The 17,807-nt window shown below is 35.7% G+C and overlaps 1 protein-coding gene across 1 annotated transcript; it reads right to left on the bottom strand.

The window, feature by feature from the left end:
• Positions 1-298: 298 nt before the first annotated feature.
• Positions 299-1,047, bottom strand: LOC145006831 (uncharacterized). Its single transcript, XM_078965870.1, has 3 exons — positions 925-1,047; positions 678-827; positions 299-490 (listed from the first exon to the last, which is right to left on the bottom strand). The coding sequence occupies exons 1-3, from the start codon at positions 1,045-1,047 to the stop codon at positions 299-301; spliced, it is 465 nt and encodes a 154-aa protein (XP_078821996.1).
• Positions 1,048-17,807: the final 16,760 nt, after the last annotated feature.

Here is a 17,807-nt window from a genome sequence, read left to right as displayed (position 1 = left end):
TTTTTAAATTTTTCGACAATTAAAATAAATAACAAATGAAAATCTTTTTGGATTTTTTGATTTTTCGAAAATATAAAGACAAAACAAAAATAAAATCTTTTTGGATTTTTGATGTTTCGAAAATATAAAGATGAAACAAAAATAAAGTATTTTTAGATTTTTTATTTTTTGAAAATAAAAAAATACCATACATCCGAAGGTTATTCATTTGTGCTATACTCCAAACTGTCGAAATCGAAGCGTATCGAAGCGTTGACTATGAACAATAACTTTTGACTTTGACAGTTGTCCTGTTTCTCTATTCTTTTGAGTCATTCTTTCGAACAGAACACCCTTCGATCATTCCCAATCCTATCAAAATTCTAAAAAATGATCTTTCATCCAATGCTTTTGTAAAAGTATCAGCAAGCTCATCAGTTGATTTTACAAAATAAACTTCAATATTGCCATCTTCCACATGATCTTTAATGAAATGATAACGAAGTGCAATCTGTTTGGTTTTCGAATGTTGTACTGGATTATGACAAATGCGTATAGCACTTTGTGAATCACAATAAAATGGAATTTTTTTCATATTAATTGCATAGTCATGCAATTGAATCTGGATCCATATGATTTGGGAAGCGTAAGCGGCAACTGCAACATACTCAGCTTCAGCAGTTGAAATAAGAACACACGTTTGCTTTTTCGATTGCCAACTTACAAGCTTCCCATCCAACAACTGACGTCCTCCACTTGTACTTTTTTTTCGTCAAGAGTACATCCTCACAGATCTGAATCTGAAAATGCTTGAATGAAATATCCTGATTTTGAATGATACCACAATCCTAATGAAATTGTTCTTTTAAGATAATGAAATCTATTTTTCACTGCAGTCAAGTGAGGTTCTCTTGGATTTTCTTAATACCTAGCACAATTACATACAAAAAAGATGATATCAGATCGACTTGCTGTAAGATAAAGCAATGAACCTATCATACTCCTGTATAAAGTAAGATCAAAAGCAGGTGTATCTAACGAAGGTATTAGCCTTGTTCCAACCGCCATTGGTACTCTTAACTTCGTGCTATTTGTCATTCCAAATTTTTTGAGCAAATTCTTGGTATATTTTTCTTGATTGATAAAAATTCCTTCTCTACTTTGATGAATATTTAAACCAAGAAAATTATTGATTTTTCCCATCATGCTCATTTCGAATTGGCTTTTCATCAAACTTTCGAATTCACTAGAAAAAGCAGGGTCTGTAGAGCCAAAAATAATATCATCAACATAAATTTGAACAAGCATTAGATGATTCTCAACTGTCTTTCGAAATAATGTGGGGTCAACTGATCCTTGTTTAAATTTCGATTGTTTTAAAAATTTGTAAGAGTTACATACCATGTTCTTGGTGCTTGTTTTAACCCATATACTTCTTTATCTAATATGTAAACATGATCAGGATATTCTTCATTAATAAAACCTGGAGGTTGTTCCACATAAATTATATCTTCAAGTTCTCCATTCAAAAATGCACATTTCACATCCATTTGATAAACATCGAAATCTTTGTGAGCTACATATGCTAAAAATATTCGAACAGAATCGAGTCTTGCGACAGGGGCAAAGGTTTCTTCATAATTGATACCTTCTTGTTGCGAATATCCTTTAACAAATAATCGTGCTTTATTTCAAATAATATTTCCATCCTTGTCGGTTTTATTTTTTTAAACTGCATTTTAATCCGACAATCGAAACATTTTCAGGTTTAGGAATTAACCTCCAAACCTTGTTTCTTTCGAACTCAGCTAATTCAGATTGCATTGCTCTAACCCAATCTGAATGTTCCATTGCAACGTTAACTGAATTTGGTTTTATTTTCGAAATGAAAACATTGAACATGAAAAAATCTTGATGAGTATTTAGTACCTCATTATTTGCATGAATTTGAGCTCTAGTCAAAACTCCATCTTGTGAGTTTCTATTCACTTGTTTTTTTGGATGATCTCTTGTCCATTTTTCCAAATGTGGATATGCTGGATCAAAGTCCAATGGTGCACCTTCGTACATTTCTTCATTTTTGGATCTTGCAACAGAATTATTATCGTTTAGTTCATGAAATTCATCATTGTGATAAAGATTTATGGTTTGAGTATCATTATCCTCCCCCACAACATAATTGTCATCTTGATGATCCTCCTCAAAACTTTTATTTCCACTGCTATTCTCCCCCTCGAAAGGATCCTCCCCCTCAACATTTGAAGGTACATTCATGTGATCCCCCTTTACTTGTGAATCTAGCATACTTTCACCATTGGCAGTTGGATCTGATGTAATTGTCGAATCGTCGGTATGTTTCGAAGATTCAGGAGTTTGATTATCAGCAGCACTTACTTCAGCATCAGCAACCCTATCTGGAACACCAAAAATTAAATCATAATCAAAATTAGATGAATTATAACTTTTAGACTCATCATTTGATTCATTAAGAATTGGGTTTCGTTCGAAACATTTTTCAACTTGTTTCATATAGTAATCGTCAAAAGTGAGATTAAACGTCTCTTCAAAGTTTCGTGTTTGTTTATTTAAGACTCTGCAGGCAACTGAGTTATTTGAATATCCCAATAAAGTTCCTTTATCAGCTTTAGCTTGAAATTTCGAAAGATTATCTTTGAGATTCATGATAAAACACCTTCAACCAAAAACATGAAAGAATTTGACATTAGGTTTTCGGTTATTTATGATTTCCTAAAGATTAATATTGAAATGATGATAAATAAAGGATCGATTCTGAATCAACCACATGCTGTCAAAATGGCTTATGTCCATAGATATTGAGGAAGATTCGCAGATGTCAACATTGTTCTTGTTTCTTCGCAAAGAGACATATTCGTCTTTTTAACAACACCATTTTGTTGTGGTGTATATGGTGATGAGAAATTATGCGAAATTCCTTTCTCCGTTAAATTTTCTTGATAAATTCAATCATTGTTTAGGCTCGTCTCAAATTTCTTGATAATTTCGATTCCTTGCTTGGAACCATTATCACTTTTGATTTTTCGAACTTTCTTCTTTAGGCTCGTCTCAGTTTTCTTGATAAATTCGATCATTGTTTGAGCAACTTCAGATTTTAACCTAAGAAAATACACCCAAGTAAATCGTGAAAAATCATCAACAATAACCAAGATGTACCGTATCTTGTTGAGTGCTTCAACAGTTGATGGTCCACAGAGGTCAATATGAAGAAGTTCCAATGGTTCAACAATTTTCAAATCTATGACAATTAGATGCCCTTTCTGATGTTGTTTTCCTTGTTCGTAAGTTGCACATAAAGTATCATTGTCAAACTTTAAAACTGGTAAACCTCGAACAAGATCTTCAACTACAAACTTATTCATATTATGAAAGTTTAAATGTGATAAACGTCGATGCTACAACCAGCTAACATCAGATGGAGATTTCGCAAGTAAACAAACTGAAGGTTTCCCAACAATAGGTTTTATGTCAAGAGTGAAAATATCGCCATATCATTTTGATTACAGCAACACTTCGTTCGTTTCAACATTGGAAATGACACTTCCTTCTTTGTTAAACACAACTTGATTGCCAGTGCCCACAACAAGTTGTGAAACACTTATCAAATTATGTTGAAGACTTTCGACATAAGCAACCCGATTTACAGTAAACTTTCCATTTGTTACTTTCTTGTATCCTTTTAGTTGACATTTGTGATTGTTCCCAAACATCACAACACCAGTATTGTCCAAACTTTTAAAATCTCTAAAATTCTCCTTTCTTCCAGTCATGTGGCATGAGCAACCACTATCAATGTACCATTTCTCATCTTATTTCTCGTCACATAGTACCTACATTCATTAAAAGATTTTAACTACCCAAGGCTGTTTGGGACCTTGGTTATTAGTTTGAAAAAGTGAATGAAGTTTAGAACCTAATGCCCAATTTTGAACTTTTGTTTTGAAAGTATCAATTAAGTTGACATCATTAGTCAAAAGTATCGAAATATAATTTCTCGATAGTTTTGGACTTTCACTGACTTTCTTCTCATGATCTTAGTGTGTTTATCCTTTGAGATTGATTGCTATTTTTAAACTGGAGTATTTGATTCTTTCGAAGATGAAATTATAGATGAAGTATCATTCAAATACTGTTCATAGGCCTGTAGATTTTTTTGTTGTGAAAATTTTCCCGATTAATACCTTTTCCCTTTTTCCTCAAGGCAATGATTGATTGTTTCCACCCGAGATGAACCTTTTGTGTATGAAACTTTAGTGGCCTGTTTTGCAGATGGATTCGGGAAATTTGGTTTTCGTGGAGTAAATTTTGCATATGTTTTGGATTTATTATTTACAAATGTTTGATTGTCTGCAAACTTTCGAATGTTTTCAAAATTTCGAACATTTTAAAAATTTCGAACATTTTCAAATATTTGAGTGTTCTCAAATTTTCGAACATTTTCGAATTGACAAACGTTAGCAAAATGTCGATTTGTGTTATTTGATGAAAATCTGTTTTGTTCATTTGATGGTTTTGGAAAATATGAATTTGATGTTGAAAACTTTTGTTGGCTTTTTGAATGAAAATTCTTTTGTTGAGCATTTGTTTGAAAAGGCTTCGTAGTTAGATTATTTTCGATAGTACTTTGATTTGAAAAGAATCCTTTGTTTGATGTTTTTTTGTTATCTTCTTCAATTATTTTACTGAACTCTGGTTTGATATTTTCAACATTCCTAGTAGTGACAAACACCTGATTCGGGAATATAACATCATCTGTGCATGTAAAATTCGGATACACCATAGTGCTCGTTTCAAGAAAATAAGCACCTTTTCAGATAACACTTTGTAAAACTTTTTAGTGTCTCCAAACACTTGATCAAAAACAATTCGTTTAACAGTTGTTTCATTTGAAACATTCTTTTCTGTTTCAGAATTGTTTGACACTTCGTCTTCATTCTCATCATCGCTACTATCCGTTTGACTGTCTTGTACACTCACATGATAAAAGTCAAAAACATTTGAAGTAGAGGGTCTATCAGTGTCATCCTTAACCATCGAATCATCACATATTTCTTTACCTTTTGACTTAGATGTAACTTTAATGACAGATAACTGAGAACAATCGATACTTTTCTCCTCCTCAATTTCACTGATTTCACTAAAACTATCAAAATTATCATCGATATCAGCAAAATTAGATTGACAATCAAGTTTCGAATTCTCATTTCTTCTCAAAATTTTGAGTTGTTCACTTTTAGTCAAAGTATCATTCACTATCTCAAAAGTTCATCAACATTCAAATATTCATCTATTTTAACTATACCATAAGCAAATTGATTATCAGCACTTTATAGAATTTTTCTATGGTTTTCTCAGAATCATAACAAACTATCAACTTTCTCTCTTTCGAAAACAAGAAAAGGAAATAAATTCCTATGTTGTTATTTGCTTATTTCAGATGAATGATGCAATGAAGTCAATTTTGCATATAATATTTTGCTGAACTACAGTAAATGTTTCTCTAAGCAAGTAACATTTGAACATCCTTATCTAAAAATTCCCTATCATTATTCACATTATTTAATTTCAATTCCTGATACTCTATCTTGATTCGTTTTGAATCTAGCAATTTTTAGGTCTCTAACAACTGGATGTTTGGTTTCTTAGCTTCATTACTAGCAGACACTTCAATTGTATCAAAGTAAGAAACAATATCATCAAATGCAATTATATCAGAATCATAAGTTTGTAAAGGAATGTTAAAAGATTGAATAATAGAACGTACCTTTGTTTTCATCAGTGATTTGTCTCCAGATTTTGTCACGAAAAACCAACCAGTCACCATTTCGTCCTCATCCTCTTCAAATTATGCGAACATAGCACCATGCATTGGATTATTCATCTCTTCGTCATCAGATCCTGAAGACTGGATCTGATACGTGCCATATTCCTCACCTTCTCCACTTGCAACCAATGACATCCCTTTCGATTTTGTACGTACCTCTTCCAGTTTCTCTACATAGTATGCTTTGTCCTTGACTTTATTCTTTTTCTCTTCCTTCTTACGAATCATGAAATCATTAGCCAAATGATTTGCTCCGTGGTAGTAATGACATTTAATGCCCGAATCTCCCTTAAGTTTCTTCTCAATTTTGGCTTCAGTTGCCCTTACATCATTCTTCTCTAATTTCTTCTTCTCCTCACCCACATACTTATTGATGAAACTTTCTTTCACATCACTATGCTTAAACTTGGAATTGAAAGGTTTCTTGAAAAACTTTTTAACTCGGTTGTTTGAGTAAAAAACAACCACCTCATCATTAGAATTCATTATAAATCTTTCTTCATCAGAATCAACTTTCTCAACTACTTCTTTTTCAAACATTTTCGAAACAAGAGCTAAAGGACCTCCCAAGCTAAGTTTTGACTCTTCAGCCATCTCATTCACTTCACTTTCGTGAGTTTTCAACTGATTATACAAATCATTCAGAGATGAAATATCAAAGATTTTTTAATTCTTTACCATCATACTAACACTCCTCCATTCCTTACGAAGTCCTATAACAAAAGTGAGATTGAGCTCAATAGATGACCTTGTGATTTCATAGCAATTGCATCTATAGATCAGTTCATTAAGACGATCATAGTAAATTTCAATTGTTTCATTCTCTTTTTATCTAAAGTCTTTTAGCTCCACATGACACCGCTTAACAGAATTCATCTTCGTTTTCTTGCTTCCCTGATACTTTTCCTTTTATGTGTTCCATATTTCCTTTGCAGTTTTACAACCATGGACATAATTGTAAACAACAGGTGGCAATGCACCTCGCAATTCTATCAAAGAATGTTTTTCACTGTTCTTCAGCCTAGTGGATTATTCAATAACAACATGTGTTGATCCAAATGATCCAATAGTTTAAACATTCGATGGAGGTTAAGCAATTCCTGTAATGTAGCTCCAGAGTTCCTCGTCCAATCCATTCAAATAATCCTCCATTCGATCAGCCCACTGATCATAGTACTTTGGAATCAACATAGGAATCTTCGTAGAAGATCCTAACAGATGAGAAAATGATGTGATTGTGTTCATGTTGAAATTCGCCATTAACGTATAGATGAGATTTTTCATAAAAACTTGAAGAAATTTGAAATTGGACGAATGAATTGATTAGAAACTCAAAATTGATTACTTGATTACACAACTCAAACGCAGAATCAAATCAAAACTATAGACGAGATATGATTTTCTGAACCAAACAGTGCGGAAACTTTTGAGAAAAATTCACGACTCAAAAACTTGAGATTAAATTTAAAATTAGATCTATGTAGTATTGATTTCAGCTTTGATACCAATTGTAGAAGTGTTTAATCGAGTACAAGTATCAAATCAGAGTAAAACAATGTAATATGAACACACAAAGTAAATAAGATCTGGTTCATCTCATATTACCTTCAATAAACAAGAGTACAAAACTGATAGTAAATGTGGGAAACCTATACTATCAACTCTATGTTCATCTCCTGTTTATAGGAGGCTGAAAGTACAAACAATACTATGGCTAAACATTAGGCTTCGGAAAAAATATCCTTATCAAATACATACGAAACAATCTATTACACAGACTTCGACATATTACAAGACATTTTGACTCTACATTTTTATGTGAAGGATTTGATTTATTTTTGTGAGAAGGTTCCTAATGATTACTAGTAAATATTGAGGCCTAAAAGTTGTTGTTACGGTACTTATTGTATCATAAAATACTCACATAGTATTTTAAAACTTTTATGTTTGGTTCTAGACTTTCTTTTGTAAGCTTAAGACTTGTTGTTCACTACGATTATTTTTCGGCATACGTTGGTCATATCCTGGTTAAATATAGTAGATCAGGCTATATTCATCCCTGATATGATTACATACCCCGAGGTCTACACGAAGTGTTCAACTCATCTCAATACTTTTTTTTTACTGTTACAATACTGAATTAGTGAGTATGATGTTACTTATACTTTTATAAAGATATCATAATATTTTAAAGTATACTTGTATGAAAATGTTATCTCAGAGAGTTTTAGTCCCATCGTATTTATAGTTTGTATATCTTATGTGTATTTATATACTTAGTTCTCTATAAACAATTCTATGATACCAATCTGTCACATACCCCAAAAAAGAACGGCGGAAACATTCGGGGGCGGGTGACATCATGTATAGTATCATAACAGTTGGGTAATAGTAAAGAAAATAAACACAACCATCATAAATATAATTTAAAAGGTTATATTGTTGCATGAGTTATATGTTTCCAAATAAATTATAATATGATGACAAAATGAGTTTGGAACCGGCACCTTAGTGTCCCGTCCTTAAAAGCTGGTGATTACATGTATTACTGATTACGTAAGAATACAAGTGGTTTTGAAAAATGTCAACAATTAATTTGGTGAGTTCATAACCATTTCATATAAGAAAATGTATGCCTTTCCGTGTAAAGCAATCATGTTTGTTCTTAGAAAATCAGATATTTTCCATAAAATGATAGTGTTTGTTCCAAAAAATCCAGTATTTTCTTTGAAATTAATTGTAAGCTATTTGTGGTCTTAAATGTTCCAATACCGAAATGTATAACTATTTTCCATACTTCAAATAGTATATGTAGCTTATACGTATATAAAACCATATAAGTGTTTGTTAGCTCCGTAAACAAAAATGTTTTGTTAATACCCCATGTGAGTTACTACAACCATACTAGCAACTAGTTGGCATGTGACGACGTTCTTCAAGCGCCGTAATGTTTTGAAATCTATCACCCCAGACCTACCAGTCTAATTATAGCTAACAATTTAGGTGGGGGTTGTCAGTCACGTATAGATCTATACACAAGTGTGATGCTCTCCCTCCAGGAGACTCTGGTTATATTACAGGACTTTTGATGGTATTTAGATAAGTACTTTAAGTCATGTATTACAAATTTATTCATTAACAAGTTTACATCAATTAAAATGAAAATCCTTTTTCTTGTAAATGTATGTAATACCCTATTAGTAGCGTGAAAAAAATTATATTTTTATATAATTATTTCTTTGTCCCAAACGGGTAACGCGTGTTCCGTTGAAATTTTGTAATGTATGTTCCGTCGAAATGAAAACCTTCATTTTATAACACTTTGCGTGTAAAAATTTGTAATTTTGGTAGTAACGTTATTTAACATTTTTTACGTAACATGTATAAAATATAATAAAACAAAATAAACGGTTTATATTGTAACACAAGTTTCTTGTGTTTTACTTGTATCCCCCCCCCCCCCCCCTCCAAATGAAAAAAAACATTGAAAAATATTGAAAAATGTGGGGGTATGAACTCACCTCGAGTGTGATTGCGGTTAGATAATAAGATAACAATGGTAATCTTCAAGTTTAGAATAAGGGAAGCTAGTCGTATCCTAATAGTTTTTAATTTATAATAATGTGTGAATATATAAATTAACAAGGAAATGTTTGTAAAACACTAGATAATATGCACTTACAATGCTTCCTAAGGAAGTAGCTTGAAGAATAAAGATCTAGGGGATGTTTGATCTTTAAGTTTGGAAAGAAATGAGGTTTGAGTTTTGAGAGAATTGTGGAAGTGAATTGTTAACTGTAAATGGGTTTGGAAAATGCCTACAATTCATGTGTGTGTGTGTTTGTGTGTGTGTGTGTATATATATATATATATATATATATATATATATATGCACTTACCAATGTAAATATCAACTCACTGTCGCTTCTCATCACATCCACTTATCTCATATATATATATATATATATATATATATATATATATATATATATATATATATATATATATGAGATAAGTGGATGTGATGAGAAGCGACCATAAGTTGATATTTACATTGGTAAGTGCACTTATCACATTGGGAAAGCATCTTTAACCAATCAAGTGGCACCTTATCTTAATATAAAAGTGGTTTTCGGCCTAAGTGGGACTGATTTCGGTCTAGCATGACCGAAATCTTCTTGCTTACACACAATGATGTTGATTTTGGTCCTAGCTTCATCCTTGAATGAAATTTCGGTCCATGTTGAATGGATTTTGGCCTTGATGGGACTAAAACTAGTGTTTTAGGGTGATTGTGTACTTCCATTGTGTTGTTCTTGGTCCTATGTGAGTTTTATGAAGTTCATTTCGGTCCTATGTGATCGAAAACTCAAAGGTATTGATCCTAGAAGTCGAAATCACTAGAACAATGTAATTCATTTAACTTTTGTTGGCCCCTTTCACTCCTTAATGTCTTGCTAATTTGTATTAAATTATTTTCACATGGTTTTCAATATATATATATATATATATATATATATATATATATATATATATAACTTATATAAGCATGGTTTCCATTTATATTAACATATATAAACATGACCTCATAGCTAAAGGTGATTTAATGTATCAAGGTTACAATATGGTTTTCACTTATACATGGTACATCTTTTGACTTGGTTTGACTCTATGTTTGCTAGTTGTCACACATTGTCATATGGCACCATTTTGAGCTATCTTCAAAACTACATAGCTCATCGGTTTGAGCTAGATTAAAGGATTTATATTCTATTTGCTAGGCAAATGAATTCATCATTTACGCCATATTATGCATAGAACATGGTATTTGATCATTCTGTAAGTATGTCATAGGATACTAATTGAATACATGGTTAAGTCACTAGATGACTATGAGAACATTCTAAGGGTACTTTAGAAGAACTAAGAGAATGTATATGAGACAATTAGTTTATAAAGGCTCTTTATGGAAATAGATTGTGACAACCCCAAATATATTGCCGTTACAAACCCCATTTTCACTAACGGAATGCGTCACTATATGTTATTTTCGGAAATGTTTGGAGTCGTCAATAAACAAATATCAACTTATTTATATGTTCCGATATTATCATAAGTATTTATAACTTGTAAATGTTAACCCCGTTTAACTAAATAGAGTTATATTACTTTTCAACCACTTCACCCGGGTAAAAAGTTTTACCCCGTTAAACTTTAACTTCGGATAGTCGTGTATCGGGTGCAATACCCGAGACATATATAAACAAATGGACACTACAATTGAACTCTTTTACCACACCTTCACTCTCTCTCACTACTTTCTCTCTCTAGACCCGAAACCGACCCCAAATCCGCAAATTCCGGCTTCCAAACGTAAGGACTCATTCCCTATCTTATTCTAAACATACTTCATTGTATTTAGAGGCCAAAAATCATAGAAAACAAGGACCAAAAAGGCGTTTACGGCCTAAGAAGCCCTTTAGGCCGTAAACACCTAAAAACTTGTCATAGGCCTCATTTTTCCTTCCTTTAAGATTATGTACTAATTAAGGGATATACCTAGGAGAGTTTGGACATTAAAACACAAGATTTTGAAGCTTAAAAAGGAGTTTACGGCCCAAGCTTATGCTTAGGCCGTAAACACCCCAAAAACCCTTGTTAAAAGCCCCAAAAACTCATCTAGGGTGTTTAGTAATTTAGTCTTGACACTAGGAAATGTTTAAGTGCATTAAACAACACCATTTGAGGACAAAAAGAGGAGTTTACGGCCAAGTCTAAGCTTGGGCCATAAACACCCAAATTTTATGTCAAACAAGTCCCAAAAACTAATCTAAGGCATGTAAGGAATTTAGCTAAGGCCCTAGGAAGTGTGTTGTACCTTTAAACTTCTCATTTTGAGGCCAAAAGAAGAGTTTATGGCCAAGGATATTCTTGGGCCGTAAACTCCCCAATTCTTATGCCAAAATGTCCCAAAACTCCATCTAAGGCCTTCTAGAATTTACCTACGGTGAAGGGGAGTGTGTTGTACCATTTAAACATCCATTTTGAGGGTTTAAATGGAGTTTACGGCCCAAGCACAAGTCTTGGCCGTAAACTCTCCAAAATGTCACAAAATGAGGGTTTAAGCCCTCCATATTAGTTCAAGACACATACCATTAAATTAAGGAAGTGAAATAAGGCCTTAAACTTGCATTTTGGAAGACCACATGAGTTTACGGCCAAGCCTAGAGGGCTTACGGCCGTAAACTACAAAGGAGTGGCCTTTGGGCCATAAACTCCAAGGGAGTGAGCTCATGGACCCTCCCGTAAATCCTTCTTAGCCTTATACCACTCTCGGGAACCCCGTCTAGGCCCTAAAACCCCGAATCGATGCTAAATGCCTAAATACTTAAATGGAAAGCATAAAATGATTAATGTATTGTAAAACACATATTTTCATATGACATTAGGGTCCAAAAAGGTGCACAAGTCATTATTTGGAGCAAAACGCTCAACCAACACTCCTACCCGATTTACCCGATTCACCCGATTTACGCGATTTCAGGTGAGTTCATACCCCTTTAATGAAACTTTCAAATGTTTTATATGTTTTAGGGGGGAGATACAAGTTGAATATACTTGTTTATGAAAAGTTACACAAGGCAGTAAATCATCTTACAGAATTAATCACATGTGATTCACTACCTGTAGTTCAAATCACATGTGATTTATCACTATGCCTTATAAATCAATCATTTGTTTTCAAAACTATTTTGGATAAACGAACAAGTTTTAAATGTTTCTTTTGTAAAATACTTTTATTTAATAAATCTCCTTATCAAAATGTAACCACACTGATATATTTATATAAATAAGACTTGAAGGACTTAGGACCGATAACTCGCCTTATTTCCTGTTCTTGTTTGATTGTGGGCTTAGGGTAGTGGTTATCCGTCCGGCTGTCGTTGATTTCTTAGTTATATATCTCGTATATTAGTACGGATTACGAGTACTTCTTATTTCATTAGATGCCTAAATCACTAACCTGACTAGAACTAGACACACTAAATTAACTATAATAGGTATAGTTAAGGTCTCTATCCCTCGTTTTAACTACTACTCTACACTACTATAATTCTCTCTATTATGAAACTATACACTAATAAGAGAATACAATACGAGTCATACAAAAGACTAATCCACTATAATACAAGGGAAAGTACTAACCATGAGATAACTCATTAACCCACTACGAGATACTCTATTCGCTACGCACTACGCCCGAAGTTTTCCGATAGGAAGACGACACTACATGTATAGATCTATACGGGGTAGACGCTATTACATCCCGACTGTTAATTTCATTCCGAGCCGCTCAGGTCCAGGCATGCCTTTACTCCACTACACTATACATGACCGGGAAGGTCATGGGGGCCCGCTATTACTCACACTATTGGTAACATACAAGAAATACACTATAACCGCACTAAAATACTAAACAAAGGATAAAGTTAATATCCCGAAGTAAATAAGTATCAAATACTAAAAGTAGCTACACCACTATTATTACTTCAAGTACAACTTACCATATGGTTTTACTTATGGGTGAGTCACTATTATACTTCCATGATTAATGGTTTTTCAAAGACGAAAATGTCATATTTCTTAAAGCTTTTCACTACTATACATTTCTGGAAAATATAGAATTTTCTAGGTTTTACTACTACTTATGGCTGTAAAATTTAACTTTCGTACTATCGATTCTAATGCTTTTTATATAAGAACTCACACTAAACTCTTATGAACTCACCAGCTTTATGCTGATATTTTTTTCAAAATAACTTGTATCTTCAGGTCAAAGATAGACAGGTACGACTGCAGCATTTTTGGAGAAGATGGAGCATACAAGACCCATCTCTTATTTTTGTTTACATTTGGTGTTTGTTGAACATTATAAAACACACTTGTAAATACACTCACTATGTAAATGAAATGGTTGTGTGTTTCTTGCTTTTACTATTATGCAATTGTGATGATACCGTACACTACGTCATCCACCCCGAAACGTATTCCGCCGTTATCGGTTTTGGCGTGTGACAGATTGGTATCAGAGCATTGTTTATAGTGAATCAAGTATATCAACCTATAAAAGATATACAAACTATAAACACTTCGGGACTAAAACACTCTGACCAAGAATATATACTGTTAAGTATCTAAAGGATTTAACTAAGTATATATATGTATATACACACATCACTATAAAACACATAAGTCAGTATCATCCTAGAACAAAACAAAAGTATTAAGATTGTTGGATAGCAAAATTGGGCTTAGAGACATATAGTCACATTTAGGGGGATGTAGCCTGATCAACTATGTTTTCCTGGGAGTGACTAGCGTGTGCCCAAGCTTGGTTGTGGTGTTACAACAAGTCTAAAACTTACCAACACTACCACAATAACGTTAGCATTAGAATACTATAGGAGTATTCTGTACCTCTAAAAACATACATCTGGGAGAACTAAAAAGGGTCGTTACTGATGGAGCAATAGTTGCTAAATGGATACTTTTCGGTTACATGTGACTAGGGCATTATAGACTTAGAATCTGTGATGTTTGCTTTACTTCCTGTTCCTTGTTTGGTTGTGGATTTAGAGTTAGGGTCACTTATTCGACGGACTATCCTACCCTAGTCACATGTAATTAGTATGCATTATGCAAGTATTGGTCTAACTCGTGACGATCATCTTATAAGTAATTTAAGTTAGTGCGCCTATTAATCTTCTTTTCCCTTTTTCTCGCATAGATATCATGGCTGGCTTCCACCCTCCTGGCGACCCGTACTACCCAAACCAGGGCAATGGAGGATGGCTCAGCGAAGAGTGGGACGACGATCACCCAATCCCGTTGGATGACCACCGAGCAGAAGGCATTCCGGATAACTCCGACTCTGAGCTAGAAGTTAATAACCTACCTCCCGGAGCTCCGAACCCTAACCCCCGTCCGACATTTCAGGGTCCCACTCCTATGTGGGCCATATCCTTGCACAGATGGAGCGAGGAGCAGGGTCAGCCCATGCCATACAATGGAGACCGAAGCTTCTACAACATAAACGGAGGAGGATCAGCAGATCGGGTTCTGCCCATCATGATTCGAAGGATTGCCAGGAATGTCGAGCAGGGTTAAGTTGCTATAGGTCGAGTTGTAGAAGTGGATGCCAACTCAAATCTCAACACGGTTTGCATCTGTCAACTCGAAGAAGCCATGGACAGGACAAGGAGGGCCAACGAGGCTCTGCAGCATCAGTTGGCTGCATCTCGAGCCGAAGTTAGGGAACTCCGAGCACGCCAAAGGATTCATGATCGACACCTTCAAGAAGTTATGCGTCAACTAGCGGACCTGAGGATTTGTCCAACAAGTAACCGTCGCCAGTAGAAATTTCTAGTTTCCTTAATCTTTTGTTTAAAGGCTTAGCCTTTTCTCTCTATGTTCCGTAGGTCTATCATCTGTAAACATTCCTAGCTTGAAAGTACTCTAGTTAAACCTCTAAACTGCCAACATTTTCTCTATGGTATGATGTAAGACCTACTACTAGGTCAATTTTCATGAACTTGTGTTGCATCATTAATACCAGTATATTGGCAGTTGATTTCTCTATTGTTATAACTCTCATTCTGATCTTGGATTATGTTGATTTAATCCACGAAATGCTCTATTCATATTCGCAATAGGCTCTTACTATTGCTATCATTTCTATGATCTTCCAGTGAAGGATGCCTCCACGAAAGCGTCCCAGCAGAGGAAGACCCGCAACTCAAACCCCTCCTCCACCACCTCCTCCTCCGCAGATCGACCCGGTGTTGTTCCAAACAGCGGTGACCGCGGCCGTGACAGCAGCCATGGCTCAAATGAACTCTGGGGATGCGAGCGGTGGTAACTCCAGGTTCGGCGAAGTCCATCAAAGGGTGCAGGGATGCACTTATAAGGATTTCATGAACTGTAAACCTACCTTCTTCGATGGTACCGGAGGAATTCTGGCATTATCCCAATGGTTTGAAAGAACCGAAGCTGTGTTTGAGATGTGCTCTTGTCCCGAAGAGAGCAAAATCAAGTTCGCCACTGCTACCCTCACTAACAGGGCCTTGACATGGTGGAACGGCCATGTCAGTACACTTTCCTTGGTCACAGCCAATGCCATGGGCTAGGACACTCTAAATGACCTCATGAGAGGGGAGTACTGCCCTAGGGGCGAAGTTCAGAAACTTGAGGAAGAACTCTGGAACCTCAAGATGAAAGGGACTGACATAACAGCTTACACGGCCAGGTTTTGCGACTTGGCGGCTATGTGTCCCAACATGATCCCGTCTGAAAGAAAGAAGACTGAACGATACATCTGGGGTTTAGTGCCCCCATATCGGGGAAATGTTCTAGCCTCACGCCCTACCACTTTCGACAGCGCCAAAGAATTGGCCCAGAATCTGATCAACCATGAAATCTCCTCCACTCCAGCAACAGCAACCACAACAACCACTGCACCACCCGCTTCATCTGATAGAAAGAGAAAGCGATGGGATAAGAAGAAGGGCAAGAAAACTCATACCTCCTCAAAGGACCAGCAAATCATAGCGGTCCATGCTGCCACCCTCCCATCCGCTCCAGCAACCCCAACCCAGCTAAAAGCTTATAGCGGGAATCTACCCAAGTGTCCCAAGTACCCTTTCCATCACAACGGCCCCTGCCATGAACTGCAATGTTCCAACTGCGGTCGAAAGGGTCATACCGTCCGATTTTGTAACGCCCCTCCCAAACCTATCACGCAGGTCCTTGGTACGGGAGTGACCCCAACTTGTTATGGCTGCGGAGAGGTGGGTCATTTTAAGAGAAACTGTCCAAAGACCACAAATGCTGGGGGAACTGGAAGGCTACTCGCTATCAGTCACAATGAAGCGGTAGCAGATCCCACGGTAGTCACGGGTACGTTTCTTCTCAATAACTCCTATGCCTGTGTCTTATTTGATAGTGGTGCCGAAAGAAGCTTCGTAAATCATAACTTTAAACGCTTACTTAAACAAACCCCTCAACCACTAAAAGAAACATTCATCGTAGAAATGGCTAATGGGAAAATAGAAAGCTCTAGCGAAATCTACATAGGTTGCACTCTCATGTTAGACGATCACTGAATTCCAATCGATCTTATACCAGTCTCAATCAAAAATTTCGATGTCATTGTTGGTATGGATTGGTTGAGTCTCCATCGCGCAGATATCTTATGTTCTGACAAAGCCATTCGCCTGAACCTTCCAAATCACGAAACCCTATTGATATATGGAGATAAGCCGAGTATGAGTCTTCGTATCATCTCCAATATTCAGGCTCAGAAATACTTACGCAAGGAATATCGCGCCTTTCTTGCTCACGTAGTCGACACTAACCAGAAATCAAAAGATCCAAAAGACATTCCCATAGTATGCGATTTCCATGATGTCTTCCCGGAGGATCTTCCTGGCCTACCTCCCAAACATCAGCTTGAGTTTAGAATCGACCTAGTTCCAGGAGCTACCCCCGTAGCTAAGTCGCCCTACCATCTAGCGCCCGCCGAGATGCAAGAACTATCTGTTCAACTAAACGAATTGCTCAGTAAGGGTTTTATAAGACCGAGTTTCTCACCTTGGAGAGCCCCGGTCTTTTTCGTGAAGAAGAAGGATGGGTCGTTTCGAATGTGCATCGATTATAGAGAACTCAATAAACTCACGGTTAAAAATCGCTACCCTCTTCCCCGTATTGACGATTTATTCGACCAACTACAAGGGGCAAGTTACTTCTCCAAGATTGATCTTAGATCTGGGTATCATCAGTTACGGGTACTTGAGGAAGATGTTCCGAAGACAGCCTTCCGAACCCGCTACGGGCATTTTGAGTTCGTAGTAATGCCCTTTGGACTGACTAACGCCCCCGCAGTATTCATGGACTTGATGAATAGGGTGTG

Source organism: Lactuca saligna, chromosome 7, assembly GCF_052625555.1.
Source record: "Lactuca saligna cultivar CGN05327 chromosome 7, ASM5262555v1, whole genome shotgun sequence".
In the NCBI taxonomy this organism is placed as follows: Eukaryota; Viridiplantae; Streptophyta; class Magnoliopsida; order Asterales; family Asteraceae; genus Lactuca; species Lactuca saligna.
The sequence above is the reverse complement of the archived record's forward strand: the minus strand, read 5'-3'. Positions and strand labels throughout refer to the sequence as shown.

Bases quoted from the DNA above. Each gene is read 5' to 3' on its own strand.
- LOC145006831 (XM_078965870.1), bottom strand. From the start codon at position 1,047: ATGGCGGTTGGAACAAGGCTAATACCTTCGTTAGATACACCTGCTTTT. The intron at 828-924 runs GTATGTAATTGT...CAATTTCATTAG, and splicing joins GATCTGATATCATCTTTTTT to GATTGTGGTATCATTCAAAA. The intron at 491-677 runs GTGTGTTCTTAT...AAAACCAAACAG, and splicing joins TGGCAATCGAAAAAGCAAAC to ATTGCACTTCGTTATCATTT.